General features: G+C 33.2%; 1 protein-coding gene across 4 annotated transcripts in view; it reads right to left on the bottom strand.

Annotated features, from left to right (window-relative positions):
- Positions 1-22,623, bottom strand: part of LOC130448464 (muscle-specific protein 300 kDa) — a 289,850-nt gene that overhangs the window by 173,015 nt on the left and 94,212 nt on the right. For 3 of the 4 annotated variants that reach the window (XM_056785865.1, XM_056785866.1, XM_056785868.1), the window contains 8 exons: positions 22,317-22,587; positions 20,087-20,426; positions 17,628-17,702; positions 13,243-13,493; positions 12,454-13,165; positions 11,278-12,396; positions 5,213-9,580; positions 3,398-3,571 (listed from right to left, as the gene is read on the bottom strand). In XM_056785865.1, the coding sequence (XP_056641843.1) occupies positions 3,398-3,571; positions 5,213-9,580; positions 11,278-12,396; positions 12,454-13,165; positions 13,243-13,493; positions 17,628-17,702; positions 20,087-20,426; positions 22,317-22,587 (7,310 nt within the window). The remainder of the gene's footprint in view (positions 1-3,397; positions 3,572-5,212; positions 9,581-11,277; positions 12,397-12,453; positions 13,166-13,242; positions 13,494-17,627; positions 17,703-20,086; positions 20,427-22,316; positions 22,588-22,623) is intronic. The other variant, XM_056785867.1, reaches the window with a different exon arrangement.

Here is a 22,623-nt window from a genome sequence, read left to right on the forward strand (position 1 = left end):
ACAGATCGTTGTCACATACACAAATCATAGAAAACCGTCAATAGAAGAACGTTTTTTTGCTTATTTCTTTCCTTATTCAATACATGGCCGATTGCTATATACGCATCTTTCATAGTGTTACCAACAGTAGACTATTTGTTGAATACATCATAAAATGACAAATACTTATTAGTTAGTACGGATTTAAACCAACCAGGGTGAAGAAACGGTAAACATTTGTTCGACAATTAAAAGGTCCTACTAAAGTTATGTGGCTAATAAATATTTTGCACTTTATTAGAATGTGAAGAAACCGGCCCTTTTTGTCTACAGGGGAGTTACAAATAACCATGTACTGGTGAAGGTAATATTAGCGTGTTTAAAATATCTTAATCAGAGTTTTCAAAAATCGTGAACCTTGCAGTGATATCGAAATAACATGGATTGCACAAACGATACGAAGAATCATTAGTTATCAGATGTAAATAGCCCAACGCTGTAAATAAAAGTTGATGACGTTGTTAGTTTCTTCTTAGAACTCCTTGTATCTTGAAATAAATTTTTTAAACAATTGTTAGATGATAAATAAAGTGGACAAACACAGAAACCTGACACCAAATCAATTCAACAAATATTAATACATATAGGAAAGCACTACCGTATTGTAATGATGATGATGATGGAATGAAGTGTTTCGTTAAGAATCTGAAAAATGAATAATCTTTGCCCATGTGGGTTGATAAATATATATATTAAAGTATGGAACCAAAACTATATAACTGGTCTTTTTAATAAAATTTGATTGAAAACGATGAATTATTAGTAAAAGTTGACTATCTAATACAAAATGAAGCATTTATACTGCAAAGAAACAGAAATATTTATTAGTTACTACCGTAAAATGGGGTAATTCCGATATATCGGGGTTTTCCCGTTCAACAAATGTTTTTTACAGTTGAACTACCCTGCCATCTAGCAGTTAGCGGAAAAATTAAGAACTAGAACTCTCACCGAGCAGTACGCTTCTGTGAAACTATTAGTATAGTGGGAACTGTATTTCTTAGTTCCACACGTTCATAATAAAACAAGAATAGAGACACCAATTTTAAACGCAGAGGCATTTAGTGAATACAAACTCCGGGAAGTGAAAATCAGGTAAGTTTATGACTTTGTAAGCTTAGTATTAGCGTAAGCGCAACCCTTAAGAAGACTTTCAAAGCCTACCACAACAGAAATTACGTGATTAACAACACATAATTTAGCAATAACCTTAAAAATGCAATTTTGTAAGGTAATTCCTATCATGCCGAGAACTTCAAAAAGAAGGTTTGGCCTGGAGTTATTAAAACCTTGTCTCATTTTATTTTGAATTTTTGGCACATTTTATGCCTTCTCAGATTTTTTTTTATTAAATAATGCAAGATTTTTTTTTAAACTAATTTAACTGATCGGTTTTACTCATACGTATTTCTAATACCAATTAGCACACAAATTAGATGCTGATCGGTTTTACCCTGAAGTGAGGGATAAAACCGATCATGATACATATTTTTTTAGAACAAATCCTGCAACATCTGAATATTGGTTTTGCATATTTGACTGACAAGCAATTATTATAGATTTTTAATATTGTTTGTCAGACTCTTAATTTTAAAATTACAACCATGTCTAAAAAACTGTGAAAATTGATTGGTTTTACCCCACTTTACGGTATGCATTATGCACTTCATAGTATTACAAAAGCTTTAACTGACCTTAAAAAATATTCACACTTGAACTAATTATCAAAATTTCAATAGACACTTCAACGAAATGAGTGGTTCGGGGCAATAAGGAACCTAAGCCGCAGTTTTAAATATTCTGCGTTAGGTGCCCAAAAAGTTTTCTATTTGTGGCTCTACGTACCAATCGATAGATGTCGGTAATATGTTTAAATAACCTTTTTCTCCATGACCAATATTTTTAAAATATTGTGTTGGCGACCACGTGCACTTTGAGATTCATGGGAAAAAATTCTGATTTTGAAGAAGAATTAAGTAGTCCACTGTCAGATCGCGAATCACATGATTTTTTAAAGAATAGTGAAAGCAGTGTATCTTTGCCGAAACAGAGAAAACTAAATTTATGTGGCTTACGACCCTTTTGTTAAAATTTTTATGGCTTGAATTTTTGTTCGCGGTAAAACTATTTAACGCGTTGGGTCCCAACCAAAACTAATAAACTTTCCCCTAGGCCCAAAATTCTTATTGTGTTTTTACACTCAATATGGGGTTTGGATCCAAGGAAAACTAAAGGAAAAAGTTATTTGAAAGAAATAGTACGAGAAAATGACGTACAAAGTCTAGGACAATGTTTCAAGAACCCAGGACGCTCTGATCAAACTGAAAAACATTTAAATACTGTTCCTTGGGCCGTGGAGTAGGTTTGGAATGAAATACATCGTGCGGTTCATAGGACCGCTATGGGCTGTGGGGACAGTTGCGGGCCTATAAACCGCACCGGGGCTCAACGTGTTAAGGTAGTTTTTTGAGACAATTAGCAAAAATCGGATTCTTAATATTATGGCAGTTGTAATCGTATGTTTATAGATTATATATCAGAAGAGGGAAGAAACATATGTTATTAAATTTGTGACAAAATTAGTGTAGTGCAATAGTGCAAATATTGTAAGAAGTGTACGGACACTAATAAATGTTTATCGACTTAACATGAATGAGAAATACATTTTAGGGAAGGTCGTGACTAGATAAAAAATGATGGGACTTCTGTACCAAGCACAGTGTACACTATTCATAGAAATGATGAGCGTTTACGAGTTTTAAACCATTCACCACAACAACAGTCGAAATTGAAATTTCAGCGGTTTTTGGCCATTAGAGACTGTGCAACGCTCCAAGACCTTTCATACAGTTCGGATCTGGTTCACTACTGGCTTTTTCCTAAAATTAAAATGCTGATGAAAAGGAATCGGTCGATTGATTTCAGCAGACGATTTCAGTTTCAAAGTCGTTAACATCGACAGACGACTAGAGTTACTACCAGAAGTGGAAGGAGGGGTGAAGTAAGGTATAGTACTCTAGGGTGGATACTGTGAAAGAAATAACCGCTTCCTTTTAATAAAGAGATTATGATTAAAGTCTCGTTATTTAACTGCCATGATTCGTAAATATGAAAAAACTTCAATATAAGACTTTTAACAGTGGCCTTATTGATATTTTTTATGATAAAGCAATGTATACTAGACAAAAAAATAGCTTCGAATACATAAATGAAGATATTAAACATGTTATCGACTACTATAACTTAATAAAGCTAAATAACATTCTTCAAACTTCAATATTTATCGCATTTTCCTTTACACAATAGTTTAACGTTATTATTATTTTGTATAATGTTATTTATTTGTATTTTTACTCACTTGATCGATCACATCTTCTAGTCTGGCTCTACACTCAAGTTCTTTGATGGGTACTGGAGGAGGCAGTGTATCTCTTGGACTGCTAGGACGACTGATAGAAGCAGTAGCAGCTTCACAAGCTTGTACAGCTACAGCCAGTCGAGATTTCTCACTCTGCAATTTGTTGTGGAGCGTCTGAAAATGGAAACTAAACTATGAAAATGTTGTTAAATACATGAGATCTTTTTGATGTAGTTATTAGATATTGTTAACAATATAGAAGAAATAATCGAAATATTTACATTTACATTTCAAGTTCTTGTGTGATAAGTCTTGTAGTTAATGATATACAGGGTGTCGAATTGTTTTATTATTTTATTGTTTAGTCTCTTGTAAACGAATATGTATCTTAGTAAACATATCAAAACATGGAAAATTATTATTTGAATAACTGTAACATTACCATTCGCTAATTCATACCAAAAGTGCTTATTAGGCATTTCAGTATTAGTAAACTTAGGCATCGTTGTTAACAATACAAATATCCCTATGATATAAATTTTGCATGTTTAACACATTATTTCAAAGGCCACATAGAATAAGTTTGTTCTTTCTTATTACTTCTAGTAGCGTCATTAGGAAAAATAAAATTCACTTACTGTCAGAGCTCATTTATTACAAACAATTGAACACCCTCTATCTGGATGGAGTAACCAAGTGTCCACTAAAATATTTCAGATTACTTTGGAAACACCCTGTGTATATAGCAAAAATAGTATTTTCTGGTACTCAATTTAATTTTTAATACATCGTATAGATGAATGGTGTTCCATTGAAAAATATTTCAGTGACAAGTTGATTCATATCAAACCACAAAATTTGTATAATCCAAGAAAATTTTAGACGGGGTTTGAATACCTACAACCCCCATACTTTCAATAATTTACAATTGTAACTTGTAAGATGCCATTAGGCTTGTATCATGATGGATCATAATTCCATAAACGTAATGTACCTGCGTCGTTTTCTAAAAGGATAGTTTTATGACTTATCAAGACATCACAATGAAAAGATGTGTCACATGGGCATTATACCACAGTAATAAAGTCCAGTCATTTTATCTGTTGGAATGTAGATAGGTAGAGGACGAATTAGAATCAATTTCGAGGTTTTATTGAATTTCTCGAAGGGAGTGGGAGGTCGATAACAAATTAATTTCTTCAAAAACTTGAAAGTTAGAATAAATAAATCCGTGACTACTGTTCCACGATACGTGAACAAATGAATATTAAAACTCATACCAGTAGTATCATTTTTGGAATTTACCAACTCACTGCAAAAAACTGCTAATTTATAAATATTTACTGAAGCCTTTCTGGACAAACGGTACTCGAAGGGGGAAGCTGAGAAACCGCAAGCGACTGGTATATGTAAATAATACCTTCCAGTCAAAAATATTGAGATAAATCTGCGATGTTCCTTGGTACGTTCATAACAACATATTACACAGATATCTTCATATAAGAACGATTAAAGATGCATTCATATGACTGCTACTAGGTATCAAAATAGACTATAAGGCCATTCCAAGACTTTAGTAAAGTCCACTGCGAACTTGAAGACTGAAAAGACTAGACACTCTGGACCTCATTGTTAGCTCATAGACCAAACCTTTAGATATCTAGGTTTACTTCACTAAATGTCATATACCTACTCATATGTCAATAAATTTATCAAAGTTGTCGAACATGCTGAACTTCACATGTTGCGGACTAATCATTGCCTAATGTAATTTGAAATTTTATCGTTTAAACACAAATAAAGATAATCACTTACCTTAGCAGTTTCTAGTTGAGCTTTGGCATCAGCTAAATTCTCAATTGGTTTTTCGATCTCTTGAGCTATGATTGGCTCAAATTCATCTAAATTTTGCATGATGCTGTCTAATGTATCTTCGTACTCCTTAAATTTAGCCAGAGAATCGTTTAATCTATTCTTGATCTGAATTGCGGTTTGTAGTAAAGAGTTATAACTGTCTTGAACGTTACTCAATTGTTTTTCTATTGTGTCTTTTACATCAGGTGCTTCTTTTTCGTATTTGATCATTTGAGCCTGTCCTTTTCCTCTAACGTCGTCCAAAATCGCTTGATACTTTTGTATTTCTTCTAAAAGCGTTTCGTGTTGGGCTAATTGTTCTTCTGTCTGTTCTCTATTACTGATATATAAAGAATTGTGAGCCATCAGTTGGAAAGATACTTGAAGTAACCATTTTTCAGTTTCTTGTAGTTTTTGGTGATAAATGTTGTAATCTTCCAGTTCGTTTTCAAAAGATTCCTTAATAGCGTTGCAAGATTCAGACAATTTTTTATATCTCAATTCGAGTTGTTGTAATGGCTCTAGAACTGAAAGTTGTTTAACCCAAGCGCTGAGATCTTGACCTTCAGATTTCAATCTATCCAAATCCGTTTCTTTATTTTGAATTTCCGTTTGGAGGTTTTTGAATCTCTCCAATAGTGTTTTAATCTCACTAACTTGTCCTCTACTAGAGCATTTTTCTTGAAGTTTACTTTCTGTGTTATTTAACCACATTTCGAATTTCTGTATATTTTTATTAAATTCTTCCCATCTAGCTAGACTAGCTTTAAGTTGAGCTTGAATTGATTTGATATCCATATTAATTTGATCCCAGCTGTTTCTTAATGTTGTCATATTATCTCGAAGCTCTGCCTGTTTTTCGTTCGTTGCTACGTTTATGGCTTTACCAAAAGCTTCTTGTAATTTTGTTAAAAATCCTTGTCCTTCGCCCATATTAGCAGCAATATTAGAAATCACTCCCAGTTTTTCTTTAATAATAGCTTCCTCACAAACACCTACGCATTCTTGTACTGCACTATGTGCGTTTTGTAACCATGTTTCCAGCTCAGCTTTAATATTCAAAAATTCTGTTTGATCTGTTAAGTTCTTTTCGATTTTGGATACCAAGCTTTGAATATTCGTGAGAAGGTTTATGTATTTAGATTGAAGTTGAACAGTCTTGTCTCTCACCCAACTAATAGCGCTGTATTCTATCAGGGTTTCACAAACGTCTGTGAGATTTTCCATTTGTGGTTTAAGAGCGGTTATATCTTCCAAGAGACTGCGACATTTTTCTAGATTCGTTTCATTATATTCTACGTTCAAGTTTTCATCTAAACGTTTCTGATTTGTATCTATAGCATCGTTAGCAGAATTATATGAATTTTTAAACTCTTCCCATGCTTCTTTACAGTTTCTCAATGATTTTTTAGTATCTTCACATATAAATTGAAGGCCTTCCCAATCAGTATTAAGTTGATCTATTTCATTTCTGATTATATCATTTCCTTCCCATCCTGTGGTTTTCATCACCAAAATACTATACTCTATAGTTCTATGTATTAAATCGTCGCATTCCGTTAATGAATTTGATATTTCTAAAATTTTACTCTCCTTCTCAATGATTTTATCAAGTTCTTGATGTAGATCTGAACATGATTGGATTTCAATTTGTGCTTTCCTGATCCAATCACAAACAGAATTATAACAATCTTTATATTTCTCGTGATCCGCTACTTCATATTGTAAATTCGAGATTATTGATTGTATATCGTTTTTGAATTTGTGGTAACGTTGTATCACGTTTTCATATTCTTTAGTAATAAATGTAGAATCTTCTTGTAATTTATTATCAAGTTTTTCCACTAAATCATTGTGTGAATCAATTTCTTTTTGAATAGCTCTAAGTTTTTCTAATTTCGCTTTCTTTTCTCCTAATTCGTTAAGATAACCATCATCTAATTGGACTTGACTTTCTTGTTCCTGGAGCCATTCCAATAGTTGTTTGTATATCTTATCAATATCTTCTAGTTGATTGGCTCTTGATTGAAGTTTGCATCTAGCATCTTGTACATCATTCAAAAGTTTTTCCATATCCAAACGAAGAACTTCTGTATCTTCTTTAATTTTAGCAACGCCAGATTGTTCTGTATTCATTATAACGCGTTCTTTAAGTTCTTGAATGTATCTTAACTTGTTTTGACCTTGTTCGAGAGATGCTCTGATACTTTTAACTGCTTGTAATTTATTATTTATTTCGTTTAAGGTTGCAGGTATTTCGAGGCAACTATTGAGTTTATCTCTTGTTCTATCCATCCAATCTTGACATTCTTGACAAAGAGCATTATGTTGTTGATGCTCTTGGTAATGTAATTCCAATCTTCTCATAATTTCTTTAGCAAGTGATAATATCGCGTTATATTTGGTGGATATTTGCGTTATAGCATTACTTACTCTGGTATCAGCACATGTTTCCAATAAGATCTGAGCTTTCATGTTTAATCGGTCCAATTCAGATTGCCAATCGAACAGATTCTGTAGTTGTAATTGGAAGTGTTCTAGCACTGCTCTTTTTTCTTCTAAGCTATCCTGAAGTTTGTTGAAAGATTGTATCATTTTTTCTGTTTGTGATAACCATTCCAAAGCATCTCTATATTGATCTTCATATTCTGTCCACTTAACAATTCCAACTTCTAATAAACTCTTTGTATGATTCAAATTTTCTACGTAATTATCGAAATCTTCTTGCAGCAAACCGACTTCTTCTTCGATAATTTCTTTATCCATATCATCAGCGAATGGAATAGCTTTATCTGCAAGATCAATAGCAAGTTCCAATTTTTGTTGGCCTTCTGAAACCTCATTTTTAAGTGCTTTAAGTTGTGAAAGCTTACTTCCTAAGCTTTCTTTGTCTCCAGTTGGTTCGGAACATTTTCCTAGACGTTCACGGGCATTGCGGATCCATTGATGAAGGTCATTAACAGCGTCAACAAACGCCTCATGTTTTTCAACTACTTCTTTTTGTTTGTCGTATAATTCTTGAGCTTGTCTAGACAACGTTTCATATTTAGTTGATATTTCTGACGCTGGTGCGGCTTGTTTTAAATCTTCAGCTTTAGAAGCTACAGACTGGATCATAGGTTCGAATGAAACAATATCTTGTAATATGCTCCCAGTTTCACGTAAAGTAGCTTTTCTGTCGCCAATGGGTAGACTACCAAGTCCTTTCTTCTCTAATTTTGTAATTTTAGGTTCAGTGACTTGTTGTAGCTTAGCTTCTCGGTCAGTTATCCATTGTTGTAATTGACTGTATGAACTATCGTAATCTGCCCATTGAAGTAAAGCTGTTTCAAGGTTAACTTTTGTGGTAGACAATTTTTTAACAATGCGTTCCCAATCGTTTTGTATTTCTTTTAATTCATTATTTATAGCTTCTTTACCATCAGATCTAGTATTTCTTAAAACTTTTTCCCCGCAGTTAACAGTTGTGTGAACTAGGTTTTGTCCATCCTCGCGTCTTAGAAGTAAATCTTGGATTTTATTGAGATGAGACTGCAGCGTTTCTCTGCTGCTATGTGAAACGGCTTCCGAACAATTTCTTATGAGTTCGCGAGCGTTATCAATCCAAGCTCTAGTTTTTTCCAGATTATCAGCGTATTCCTTATGTTGTCCATAATTAGTTTCAACTTTTTTGAGCACATCATTTGCTAAACTTAACTCAACTTGGTATCTCGAATTAAGTTGTTGAAGTTGGTGATTGACGTGGGTTTCTAATGGAGATTTCAATAGAATGCTTGCAGTTTTATTTAATTTTTCAATTTGTTCTTTTCCGTTTACGAGATCTTGTAATATACCTTCAACATCTTTAACTTGTTTCTCCTTCTCTGGAAGGTTAGACATAAGTGCAATTTTTTGATTCTTGATAAGAATTGCAATTTGTTGTAACCAATCTGAAACTTTTTCGTATTCATCTTTGTAGTCTCTCCAGTTAGCTAAAACTGCATCTAATTGTTCTCTTTGTTGTTTTAAGTCTTTGAATAATCTATCGAATGATTCTCTTAGCGCTCTGATGTCATTGTTTATCAACTCTTGGCCTTTTTCACTTGTATTTGGTAAAACAACTTGAGCTGTGTGCTCCAAATTTTCCAACAAAACTTCACCCTGCGCTTTTTTATTTAATAAATGATCCAATGGAGCAGCAAGAGTATCTATTGTTAATTTTTCGCTCAGAGGTCTCTGAAGTTGAGGTACTTTTTCTTGAGCCCTTGTCATCCATCTTTGAACTTCATCATAAGCTTCTTTGTATAGTTTATGGTCCTTGTATTGTGCATCTTTATCCAATGATAGTTTCTACAATGAAAAATTAATTCAAAAATTAAAGTAAATCCGGAAAGAGAGATAATTATCTGAGTACGCTTGTACACCTTCAATATGATGACAATTTTAAAATTGTTTCAAAAAATTCATAAAAATCTTATGACCTTGTCTTGAGATATTCGAGGTTAAAGGTTCTAAATAAAGTAAGGTTTAAATAAACGGAAGTCACTTGTCGCTTGTCAATGGCCTGCTTTCCTTTTACATTCAGGTAAACTTAGTTATGTGAGTATCTTATACTCAAATAATGACGTCATTGCTCAGTGAATGACAGGAACAGGTAATATAAGTTAATATACTCAATAAGTTTATTTACATCAATGACTGTATTCAATAATTTAGTATTGTGTACTTAATTGCTTATTTTGATGACAAAATCTGACAGCGTGATGTCTTTAACCTCACTTATAATCTGAGTTCACAAAACCCACCTAATCACACGGTCTCAAGCTTGTGCAGATTGCGGATAAAAACTTATTAGGTCTCACTTGTGAGACTGAAAAGGAGCGTGCAGCTGACGGATTTCTTCGATTATTAAAGTTGTTAATCCCCCATATATGATTGTTTATCAATAGTTCTCATGATCAATATAACGTATAAGCTATTGAAGTTTGAGGTTTTCATATTTTTTGCATTACAACATAAAAATAGTTTATTAGTATTGACAGTTGATGCCCAATTCGTGTGAGTTGAAATTTCGCTTGATACGATTATTAAACATAAGGAACAACTGAATAAATATCATAGAAAAATTAACGCACGTAAAAAGAAATAAAGATCAAAGGTTTTTGTTGATCATGTACATTTGATGTTCCCAACAAAAATTGAAGGCGAGTTCGGAAACTGTGATCTAAATCTCAGTCAGAGTCAGGGTGGGTTCTGGGTTAGGATCTGCAATCATCTGATAGTTGATCCATATAATCCAGGGTCAAGAGGAGAAAGAGAGAAATGCTTTATTGTCAAAAAATTGTTACAATTTATAGACAAAAGGTTGTAAAAATTAAAAAACAAATATAAAAATGACTAAATAAAGATACAAAATTATAGGTAACAGTGATAGGTAATTATAGGATTTAAATATTATTATTAGTCGTTTACAGAGTAGAAGGCACTTTCCAGTGAAAATAAAATTTATAAAAATGTAAACTAAAGAAGAGAAAGCTTCAAATATTTCAATTTTGTTTCCAAACGGAAAAATATTATGTAGATTTTCTGGTTTTCAGTTAAGAAAATTCACCTATAGAAAGCTCTTTAACAGTTTTACTGTTTTTTTCATTTTTTCTTTATTTTATTTTAATCCATGACCGCCCCAAACTAAGAAGCTGAAACCGCGTCTGACAATCAAGCTTTAATTTTAGTCATATTCATTCTATCCAACATTGTTTTTAATGCTACGATTACAGTTGTCACTCGTATTTTATAATAAATTATTGTCCGTTAAATTGGAGAATATGCAAAACATTCCACATCTTTATTGAGAAATCGATTTATTAAACCGACTTTATAGTCAGATATGTAGCAAATATTTAATAAGAGCTTCTATAAAGCGATTTCCTTTCTACTGTCAATTTCCACCACGTCAACTCTCACAAAAAAATTATTGAGCTTTTTCAAAGTTTCTGTCATTATTTATCGTTCATTTGGGTAACTTAATTCTAGTTTCAAATACTTACAAATATCTTTGCAGCTATAGCGTCGAATCTTTTTAATGTTTCTTGAGCCTCTTCAGTAGCTTCACTACCTTTTTTCTTCTGCAAAACTTCTGCGATGTGTGCTTTCAAATTGTCAACATCAATCTTCTCAGCTCTCGTCTTCTCTTCTAATGTTTTTATTTTCGCCAATATGTTTTTCTTTTCACTAAGGGTAGATTGTGGTTCAGACAGTTCTTCGTATTGAGATTCCAGTAATTCTATAGTTTTTACCAGAGCTTTGATTTCTTCAACCATTTCCGCCCATTTTGTTAATGCATCATCGAGATGACCTTTAGATTCAACCATGGAAGTGGCTAGATTAGACCATTCCTCTTGCAGTTTAACTAAAGTTTCATTTATTTCGTTATGGCCTTGAGGAGCTGTATTAGCTAACACCGTTTGAGCTAGTTCCACTAGAGTTTGTAACTTAGACGAACCCTCTTCTTTCCTTAAAACAAGTTCTTGCATGGTTTGTAATTTTACTTCAAGCTCCTTTTGTGGTACTCCAGCAAATTCAGAGCAATACGTGAGTTTTTCTTTAATATCATCCATCCATTGAGAAAACTGATCAACTTGAGAGTCGAAATCTTGATGATTAGTAACGTGCTGTTGCCAACGGTTGGTTAAATCTTTAATCTTTTGACAAATTTGCTGGTACCTAACACCCAATTCTGATATTTGTGAGAGTCTACCCATGATACCTTTATTAAGTTGCTGGGCTCTTTCAGTTACTTGATCTATTTCAAGTTCTTTAGCTTTAATTTCACCTTGTAGCTCTTTGAGGACATCCAATTGTGTTTTCTTTTCTGCAGCTGTAGATTTAAGATCGACAGAATGTAATTTGTTATCAGTTTCTCGCATCCAAAGGAGACATTTATCTTTTAGTGCCTCGTAATCAGTCCAAAGCTGCAATTTGTTTTCCAGTTGTTGAATACCTACATCAAGATTTGATACCAAAGCGGCCCATTCTTTTTGAGAATTTTGTATTTCAGACCGGATTTTAGCTTGACCATAATCAATGGTACCCAGAATGACTTTATCGCCAATAGCTTTAATAGTAAGTAGTCTAGATTCTTCATCACGGATTGATGCTTTCAGTACCTGGAATAAATATGATAACAAAACATATTCAAAATACTATAATTTATTAAATTTTACCTTCAACCTTTCTAAATTAGATTGTAAACTTGTCCTATCCAAATCTAGATCACTCAAATTAGATATATTACTATTTGTAGTACTAATCCATTCGTCTGCTCGATGGAGAGCTTTAACAAATTGTTGGTGATTACTAACAATTATCTCATATTGTTCCACAAAGTTCTGAGCTCTCTTTAACAATTTTTCATATTGATCAGATGAAGCTTTAAATTGGCTATCTATAAGTTCATTACGGTCTGGTAAACTATTAGCCTTGTCTTTTAAATCCAGTATGTCTTGCTGATGTGAGGCTATTTCGTGTAGACAATTTCTATATATTTGTAATTGCACTTTTTTTTCATCTAAAGTGGATTTAAGTTCTACTTCTAGGGGTAACTGCTTTTCATTTTCTTTTAACCAACTAGAAACCTTGGTTAAACTTTCTTCAAATCCAGACCATATTACTTTGTTAGCTTTCAAATTTCGATCAGTTTTGCCAATTTCATCGAAAAGTGAGTCCATGGCATCTTTCAGTTCTTGAAGTTGTTTGTTGATAATTTCTTTGCCTTCTAACGATGTTGAAGGGTATAATTTCTCGCCCATTTCGATCGTGCTATTAAGAAGAGATGTGGCATTGGATTGTTGTCCAAAAAGCTCCTCGATTATATTTCCTTGATTTTCTAGAGATTGCCGATTTGCGCTATCAATACTATTTGCACAACTCTCATACCTAGAATCGAAACTTATATATAATTAACTATATTTTTATTTTTGTAAAGAAAAACTATAATTTTGCTACATTCTTACCGATTTCTAGTAACTGAAATCCAATCAGCACATTGTCTATATTTGTCTGAAAATAGTTTGTGATCTGTAACTGCTTGCTCGCATTTCTTGAGTATTTCTTTACCAGTCACTTGTACCGATTGGAATCTGGATAGTATCTGTTGAACATTATTTGCAATTCTTGCATCTCCACTACTTTGAGCTAATTCGGCTGAGTTATCAGAAAGTCTATCAAATTCTGTTTCGTTTTGTCTAAGAGTCAAGCCCAGTGCCTAAAAATATGATAAACAAATTTATATGAAACATCTTTTTCTATTCATGGAACCAGACATTAAATATTAACAGAAATATAAATGGATCAGTAATAGACAGCCATCACCTGTTATTATTAATTATCCAAAGAAATAGAAAAATATTTACGAGTAAACTTCTGAATAACCATATTTTCTCTTCATATAAACAATGCCTTCAAAATCCACCAATTTCAAAGTATTACCCTCGGAAGAAACAATTCCTTACATCAAGATCGAAGTGATAACGTTCACAACAAATTTTATTAACATGGACTAAGTTTGTTTGTCTGACGATAATTCTATGTGCTAGGTTGACAACAGACAACTGATATGGGTAGTGAACAAAATATGAATAAGATCACACATTAGGGCCAGTTTGAGCTGGTTCCGCTAAAGTTTGTAGCTCTTCTTTTCTTAAAACAAGCTCTTGCATGGTTTGTAATTTTGCTTCAAGCTCCTTTTGTGGTACTCCAGCAATTTCAGAGCAATAAGTAAGTTCTTCAATGTCATCCATCTATCCACTGATAACTGCTATCGGTAGTGAACACAATATGAATTACTTTACACATTGGGGCCAGTTTCAGGACCAATTCGTCGTACGTTTGGATGATCTAAATAGGGTTGGTAACAATGTTGAAAGACGTCGGCGCTCGTATTGGAAGTTAACCGTCCGCTAACGATTTTTTGAAGAGGATCAAAGGGATTTGTCTCGTCGTTGGTCTTGCAGCACATTGGTTTTATCAAATTCAGGACGTTTAAATATCCAAACTGAATTATTATTAAAAATATTTTCTTGATAGACAAATGAATGAATTTCTAGAACTATATCGAGCGGAATCGATTCAATGGAACCCCCGAAATTTTCAACACAAAAACAGGAATGCTGTGATAGACACAATGCTTTTTATTTTTCACGTCTAAATGTCTTAAATCTGGTCCAATGCAGAAAGGAATGATCTCATCGACAATGTGTAGGCAATCTATCAAGACACTATATGAACATAGTCAAGTTTTACTGAATATACTGTTTTCATCACCACTACACCAACACTAACAATTACACTATATGATGATAGATAACTAAGTTATCGTCTTCAGAGACTGAAGGTAAACTGTTTCAGTCTCTGAAGACGATAACTTGGTAAGAATAGAAGGATGTAAGAACATGATCCCATGCATGAAAAAGTGTAAAGTTAATTTAGTATTTGACTGGAGACTATGTATATGTGGGCTCAGACTTAGTGAGCACAATTGTAATGTATTATGTGTTCTTTTGTTGAAAAACTCAGTAAGGTTGTTGAATGTCAAAGAGAAAGTGAGATTGTCAGTTTAATTTGAATAAATGAAGAGTTTACTGGAGTCTTGGTATATAATTTTCTAGAAAAAAGTGTATATCGAAATGTGTTAACACATTGAGGCCCGAGCAAAATTGATAAACTTTTTCCTGGGTCCTAATTTTTTTTTGTATTTTCACACTCCATATGTGGTAAAGATCCAAGGAAAAATAGAAAAAAAATATTCGAAACAAATTTGCGGAAAAATGATGTTTTTTGTGTCTGCTCTGGGCTTGAGGGAAAGTTTACTACTAAAACTTTGCCCAGGGCCTAGAGCGCGAGATGTTGATGCTTTTTACAAAACATGCTGATAAGAGAGTAAACATTGACAGACGATTAAGAGTGGTTGTAAAGCTTTAAACCGTGGCCAACTATAACAAAGGCAAATCTTCTATCTGACCAAATGGCAAGGGGAAACACTTTTTTGAGTAGGACGTGCATGTGGTGATGAAAAATTGCTATTGAGCTGTTATTTAGTAGAGCAATGGTAAATATCCATATTCTTTATAAAACGAATAACAAAAAAGAAAATATGGCAATTATTAATTGTTAAATCAGTGTAGCAAAGTAGTTACTGAAGAAAGAAAACCACATTGTTTTAATTTTTCAATGTTATATTTATGTTGTAATATGTTTTTCGTCATGTTTTTTATACTCTTAAAAACAAAATTATCAAAAATAGGTACAGGTAATATGAACACTAGCACACGTTAAAAAATGTAATCAAATATTATTTGAATGAAGAAAATAAAAAAAAAAAATATGAAAACTAAGACAAAATCAAATGAACCAAGTGTAGAGTAATGTTCCAAGGATCCTAGGGCCGTCAAGGATGTTTGGAATAAAATAGGTCGTGCGGTCCATAGGATCGCTCTGGGTTGAGAGGAAAGTTCAGATACGGGCCTATTGACCGCACCAGGACTCAACGTGTTAAATAAAGGTGGTATTTCATAAACATCTTGGTAAACTTCTTCCAGTTTATTTTGAAATGCTCAATAATGAACTGTTTGAGTCAACCATACCGTACACTTTACCTACACCAGCGCCATTCTGGAATGTTTTTGAACTGTTATTTGTCATATACAGTACCATACAAATGTATTCAACTATTCCTATAAGAGAAATGGAAATAAGTGTAGTTTTATTCAGGGCAGCCATGGGTACTTGCGTTATAGTCGAAATATCAGCTTTTTTACCCAAGGATTCTTCCACAAGGAATAGGACAGTCTCATTAACTCCAATTTTGTGATGTTACAAATTACAACAAAGAAACCACATTCTCTATTATATCATCTGGAAAAATTAAACGAGCTAGGCAAGAAAAATAAAGATACCCTACAATAGATTCCGGGTAGGAAATAGTTGATAAGATCGCTAAATCGGGGGCAAAAAAGCTCTTCATGAGACTTAAACTCTTCTATGCTACAGAACAATGGGAAAATCACTGGAAAATAAGGTAGATAGGGGCAAAACCAATTATTAGGACAACTTGCGGGAGCTGAAACAGGCAGAGACTCTTCTGGGAAACTATAACCATAGTAGATCTGGTGAATGTAGTAATGAATGAATGTAGTAGTGAATGAAGTAAGAACAATCTAGGAATACTAACAGGAGTTATATAGGGGCACTGTCGCCTTAACAAACACCTGAAGATGTTAGACCTAGCAAATAATGCGGCGTGCAGATTTTGGTGCACAGAGGACGAAAACTCTATCAACATTCACTAAAGAATTCCAGAGCACTACAAATGGGTGCGTATGAAATAGAAGACAAAGACCTCGGGCGATTAAAGCCATCCCACATTCTATACTTTTTAAAAGGAGTGGGATTGATGGATCAGCTGTGAACACTGGGTTCTCCAGTATCACAGCAAGAAGAAGGATACAAAAGATCCTATGGGTTCCAGTATATAAGAGACCCCAAATCCATACATACATTATTATGTTGTTTGTTTATGTTTCACTAAAATGTAATTTCTGTCAAAAGACAGACTGAGGGATTTGTTTATGCAGACTGTTCTATTGTTTGTGGAAGAGTCCTTGGTTGTTACCTTCTTCAATGAAATAACGCCACATGACTCAACTATGCTCAAAATTAACATGAAAATAGTTATTCAAGTGTAAATTCTGACAAAAAGTCATTATTGGACACAATGGTATCTTATAAAAGTATCAAGTATCAATGAATGGATGTTTAAGATTATCAAGAAATATTTCAAATACTTCAGACACGGAAGTACCAATACTAAAATCGAGGAAGGTCAAGAAAGCGATTAAAAACTTCATTATAAATGTTAGAAGTAGTGTTAAAACTATATGAGATAAAATGTATCAGATATGTAGAACGATGCTGGAAAAGGAGAGACAGTAAGGATAATTCTAAGTGGTGGTGAGAATTTAAACAATCAGAGTTGAAAAATTGATTTGCATGTTATATAATTGGTTTATATGAGACACCAAAGGTGGTTAGAGAGAAATTATGAAGCGAAGTGATGCATAAAATAAGAAACAAGAGTAATAGCGAAACAAATACAATTTACAACAAAAAAGTGGGTTGTCGGTGAAGCCAATTTAACTCACTCAAGAGTTCATAGTTTCAAGAGAAAATTATGTAAAATTTGCAGTCAATTTGAAGGTACTTCTACCCCGCTTAATGTGAAATTATATATAAAACATTTATTTTTTTATTTCTTTGGATTATACCAATGATTATACAAGAAGATACATGAAGGTAGAGAAGTTACTACAGAAACAAAGATACGGTAGACATTTATCCTTACTTGTTCCAGTTGATCTGTAATTGTTACAAATTCCTTCATATCTATCTTTCGAGACTCGATCGCTATAGATAGTTCCTAGAGATAAATCAAAAACAAAAATAGTATATGCCAAATAAAAAAAAATAGGCGATTCTCACAAAAATGTATTTTCACTAGGTTCTACACTGTTTTGCGGTTGATTGAAACTGAATCTTAGTAAGATCATAAAAAACTGAACGAAGCCTTAACGATTTGATATTAAGTCAAACTTCTGGGATAAATATTTTGCTTGTGGAACATAGCCTTAGGTCAATTTTAAAAAGTAGTCCTTAGTTGAAACCTGTGACAGATAAGAAATTGCCAAATCTCACAGGGTCAACTTCCGGAAAGAACTTTTCTGTAAATATATTTTACGACATTTCCAAACCCCCCAAAGCTGCATTCGATAATGTCGTTCGCGCTCACGTGAACATAGGTTGTTCAGATTGATAATTGGCGAACAGTAAACGAATAACGAAAAAATTTAACCTAAAATAAATGAAGTTTTCCGGTCAGAACAGTAACTAGTGAAGTGTGAAGCACACAAATTTTTAAATGTTTATTTGTTGTATAGCAATTGAGAACCAATGCGTACTCAAATGGTGATCAAATCGTGAGCTCTGGAGGTGCTAAGTATTCTACTCAGTCAGTTTTTATGCATTACGAATACTATTTACTTCATATACAAAAATAGCTCAGAATACAAGAGTACAAACAACTCTAATTGATAATTGATAAGCATGAAAATATTAAAGAAGTTAAAAAAATCTGTAATATTTCTTTCACTAACAAATAGATCTTAATAAGGGTATACAAAAATATATGTAACCGAACACGAGCCGAGCGCTGAGATCGAAATCAAATGGATTGCCCAACGATACCGAACAGTCATTAAGCGGTGCATAGAATAAACGCGAGCATACCGCGCATTAGACAAACATAAACGTCGAAGATAGTTCAACTAGTAGAAAAACTGTGATAACGCACACAAAGATCGCGCTTTTACGCGCTCTTGACGTCGGAGTTAACTTTCTATTTTTCACGCGCTGAACGTCAAAAACATAACCTCACCTGTAGTATAGTTTTTAGTTCCGGATACCCTGAAAAATGACTTCTCTCAATTAAAGGCTAATATAATTTGTACGAATTTGGCAGATTATAAGGAATCATTTTTCTATTTAAAAATTCCATGACAAGAGCTGGCGATTAACTTCCCAATCTAATCGACAATCAGGTTTTCTTATCGAATATTTTGTTAAGTCTTTGCTGAATAAGTTTAAAAGTTCATATTAACCCCGATTTATTTATCTATCTTCAAAACATTCGTCCAAAATCGTTGATTGCGTTCAAATTTCTTTATATACATTAACTTTTGAGGTTATTTTTATAGATAACCAGCCTCATGTTCTCTTTAATTATGTGCAACGCTTTAGACTGCAACGCGGTAACATTCGATATGTGAGTTGGGTTGTGGTTATTTTCTTTTACAATATTTGCTATCTTTCGATGAATTGTGATGTTTGCAAAGTACATCACAATCGTGTAAGTAGAAAAAGTAAAATGCAGTGGCTCTGCGACGACTGAGAAGGTTTTGAACATTGCACATGACCATTCCTATCACTTAAAAACCTTTTCTAATAACATTTTATAAATGCAAGATATGGTGTAGGGCCAACTGTAACTGCTACAATAACTAGAATAGCAGCAAATTATAGTTCAATTTTCATAGATAGTGAGTAGTCACTATTATAAAGTACAATAAAAAAGAAGAAGAATAGTAACCTTAATTCAACAGTCTCATAACTACTAATAATTGTGAATTGAGAATAGTATTAAAATAATCAAGTTATCAAGTATGTTCTTTCATAACTCAAAAAATAGTAAAACTGAAATAACTATGACATTACTGGCAGGTTTAAGATACTTTAAAGGTTCACTCCTGGCAGATAGGCAACAGCCCAGCTCCTCCTTTATTCTGTTGTACGACTTTACATTTTAAATATGAATGGTTTACCAAGCAATCAACTATCAATTCTAGTTAAAAGAAATGCCGATAAAGAACGGTCTAAGAGACTCTGTAATATACGCCTATTGGGTAGGAACCCCATTGTAGTCTATAAGGTTTTAAAATATTAGAAAATAGGTTTAAACGAGTCAACAGATCATTTCTGACCGAACTAATGATGGCCCCGTCACAGTAAGTTTATTTTAAGCGATTTTAAGAAATTGCACCTTGTAGCACGGTCCAACTGAGCACCACTTCTTAAAAATGACCGAAGGGTATAAACTCACAGAAAATAAATGTTCTATTCTAGAAGGATTAAAAGAATGTTTAAAGCCTCAATGTCCACACTAAAAATTTCATAAATGAGGATAGAATCACGCATTATCGATTTCAATAATTATATTTTTGACCCGACTAGTTTATAATTTCAACTTACTTGGTATTTATCTAATTGATCTTGTTTTTCTTCCAAAGTACTCTTCAAAGCGTAGCTCTTCAGTGACATCTCCGCATCCGCCAGCCATGCTAATAACCTATCCATGTTACGCTCATAGTCATTCCATTGCTTTAACTTATTTTCCAAAGCCGATTTAATATCAGCTAGAGTAGTTACGAACTTTTGTCGTTCGAATTTTATATTTTCGACATCTCGTTGCATGTTTTCTTGTGCACGCGCAGGCAAATTAATTGCTTTTTGTTGAATGTAAGTTTCGAGGTCCGTAAGTTTCGCCATGTTTTCTGGAAGACTATCTTGCAGTTCTCTTATATAACTCAACCTAGAATATAAAAAATTTCTAAATGTACTGCCAAAAACATGAACATTAACAGTCGTGTAAAGTTTTTGGAGACTGGAATAAATGCAGAAATATATATTTAGAATTTTATGGATACTATCCTGATGAAGAAGTTAGGTCCTGTGGTCGTATATGAACTTATTATTCAAGACTTTTGTCCTAACAACTATTGTTAAAAATTACACATGTGGCTTTTTTATAATAGAAATAACCAACTGAATTGACCGAAGTAAAAATAGTAAGTACGGCCGTATAAAAAGAAAATGATCGCCATCAGTGGAGGGAATCGTTATGCAACTTTTGTGAAATCCCAGAGGACTCGTCACAAACTCAACACGTTCTGAAGCGGACGTCATGTTTTCGAGCGCTTTCAATTTACGCCAGGTATAGTTGTTCCATTAACAATTGCAGAAGACAGTTATGCGAAGATCAATCAATATTTCATTAATACGCATTCATACCAAATTAAGAAATGATGTTTACTCCCCGTATAAAATTCGGTAAACATCTAACAAACCGGCAGTCCACGTGGACTCATCCTCTCTTCTGTTTGCCAATGAAAACAAACAAAGATATCAAATACTAGTAGTAAGCTCAAATTTTAGCATTTATGCTTAACAAAAAAAAATTCTTTTCATGTCAGCTATTGTAAAAAAAACTCAACAAACAAAGAATTGCTTACTGTTATTAAAGGTCTAAAGTTAGAGAAAATTTATTATATTGAAAAGCTGTGCAAAGAACAGGATCATATTCTTCTCAAACTGCCTCCTTACTATTGCATATATAACCCTTTAGGGTTAATATTTGCAAACGTAAAATCAGAATTACGAAAATGTAATCATCAGTCCCCAGACCTGAGTAAAGAGTTGTAAACTCGTAAAGAACGTTCTAGCAGCAGACCACCAAGAGCTTTGGAAAAACTTTTTTTTCAAAGAAGAAGAGTAGTATGTGGTACTCTACAACCCTCCATAATTCAATCAAATGATGATTTTAGTTCAGACGATTCTGACTACGATTATTATTTATAAAGATATTTTGGAATTGGAATGTATTTTTTCTTTTGTTTTATTTCCTTTATGATTTTTAGTTTCAAATGGGGTACAAAAAGGGCTCAGTGCACATCTGATACCCTGTTTAAACCAATCGCCCTTAGAGGCAGGTACATTTTACTCATCTATTTACGTTTTATAATTTAATATTCAGTTGTAGCAAGTTAACTAAGTAGGATAATGATTTGTTTCTAAGTTCCAAGTAGGATTACAATTAAGTATATCTGTCTAAATAAAGGCGTTTAATGCCGTCCAATTTATAATGATTCGAATGCCTTTTAATGAATACTTTCTCGCGTAAGATTCATATATTTTCAAAAGTATTTATAAAAATAATAACTTTATAAAATGAGGTATCTACGCCTATGGTAGATCAAACAAAATTGTGGCCAAGGGTTTCGAACCAGTTTATATAATCTGCAATTGATATTTGAAGAACTATAACTGTAGCGGAGCTGAAACGTGAGAAAAGTGAACAGAAATTGAGACAGAATAGAACCAGAAATTTGATAAATCAACTGTGTTCTGTGATCAAATGTTAAGTTGTAGCCTTTTTAGAAAAAAAAATGATTGAATTCGATCAAGAGGACGAGGAAAAGGATTTGGACCTCCATGAATTATTCGCATAATCTAGTTTTTAGATATATAAAAAAGTGAGTGAGTGAATGCTGGATGTACATCGTAATTAAAAAAAAATTATACAAAGTACCATCACGTAATGAACACTCGTAAAGTTTAATAAAAATAATTTCGATTGATTAAACTAAACCAAAAACGAATTCATTACATTATGATCAAATCTAAATAACGAATAATTATGTACCTTTTCTCCAACACCTGTTTATTACCACCATAATCCAAATTGGAGTTTAACTTCTCCCATAATTGTTTGTGTTCGTCTTGTTGAGCTTTGTGGAGATCATAAAATTGCTGATAAATGTCCATGCAATCCTCCAATTGTTTGATGTTATTCTGTGCGGTTTTGAGAACATTTTGGTAACGATTGTTTATAGAAGTTACATTTTCATCTATTTCGTCTCTCTTTTGTTTGCTGCTGGTTAGTTGCGCCAAAGATTGACCTTTTTCTATCACACCTAAACAAATTAATATAATCATGTCAAAATTTACAG

The sequence above is a fragment of the Diorhabda sublineata genome, chromosome 8 (assembly GCF_026230105.1).
Source record: "Diorhabda sublineata isolate icDioSubl1.1 chromosome 8, icDioSubl1.1, whole genome shotgun sequence".
NCBI lineage: Eukaryota > Metazoa > Arthropoda > Insecta > Coleoptera > Chrysomelidae > Diorhabda > Diorhabda sublineata.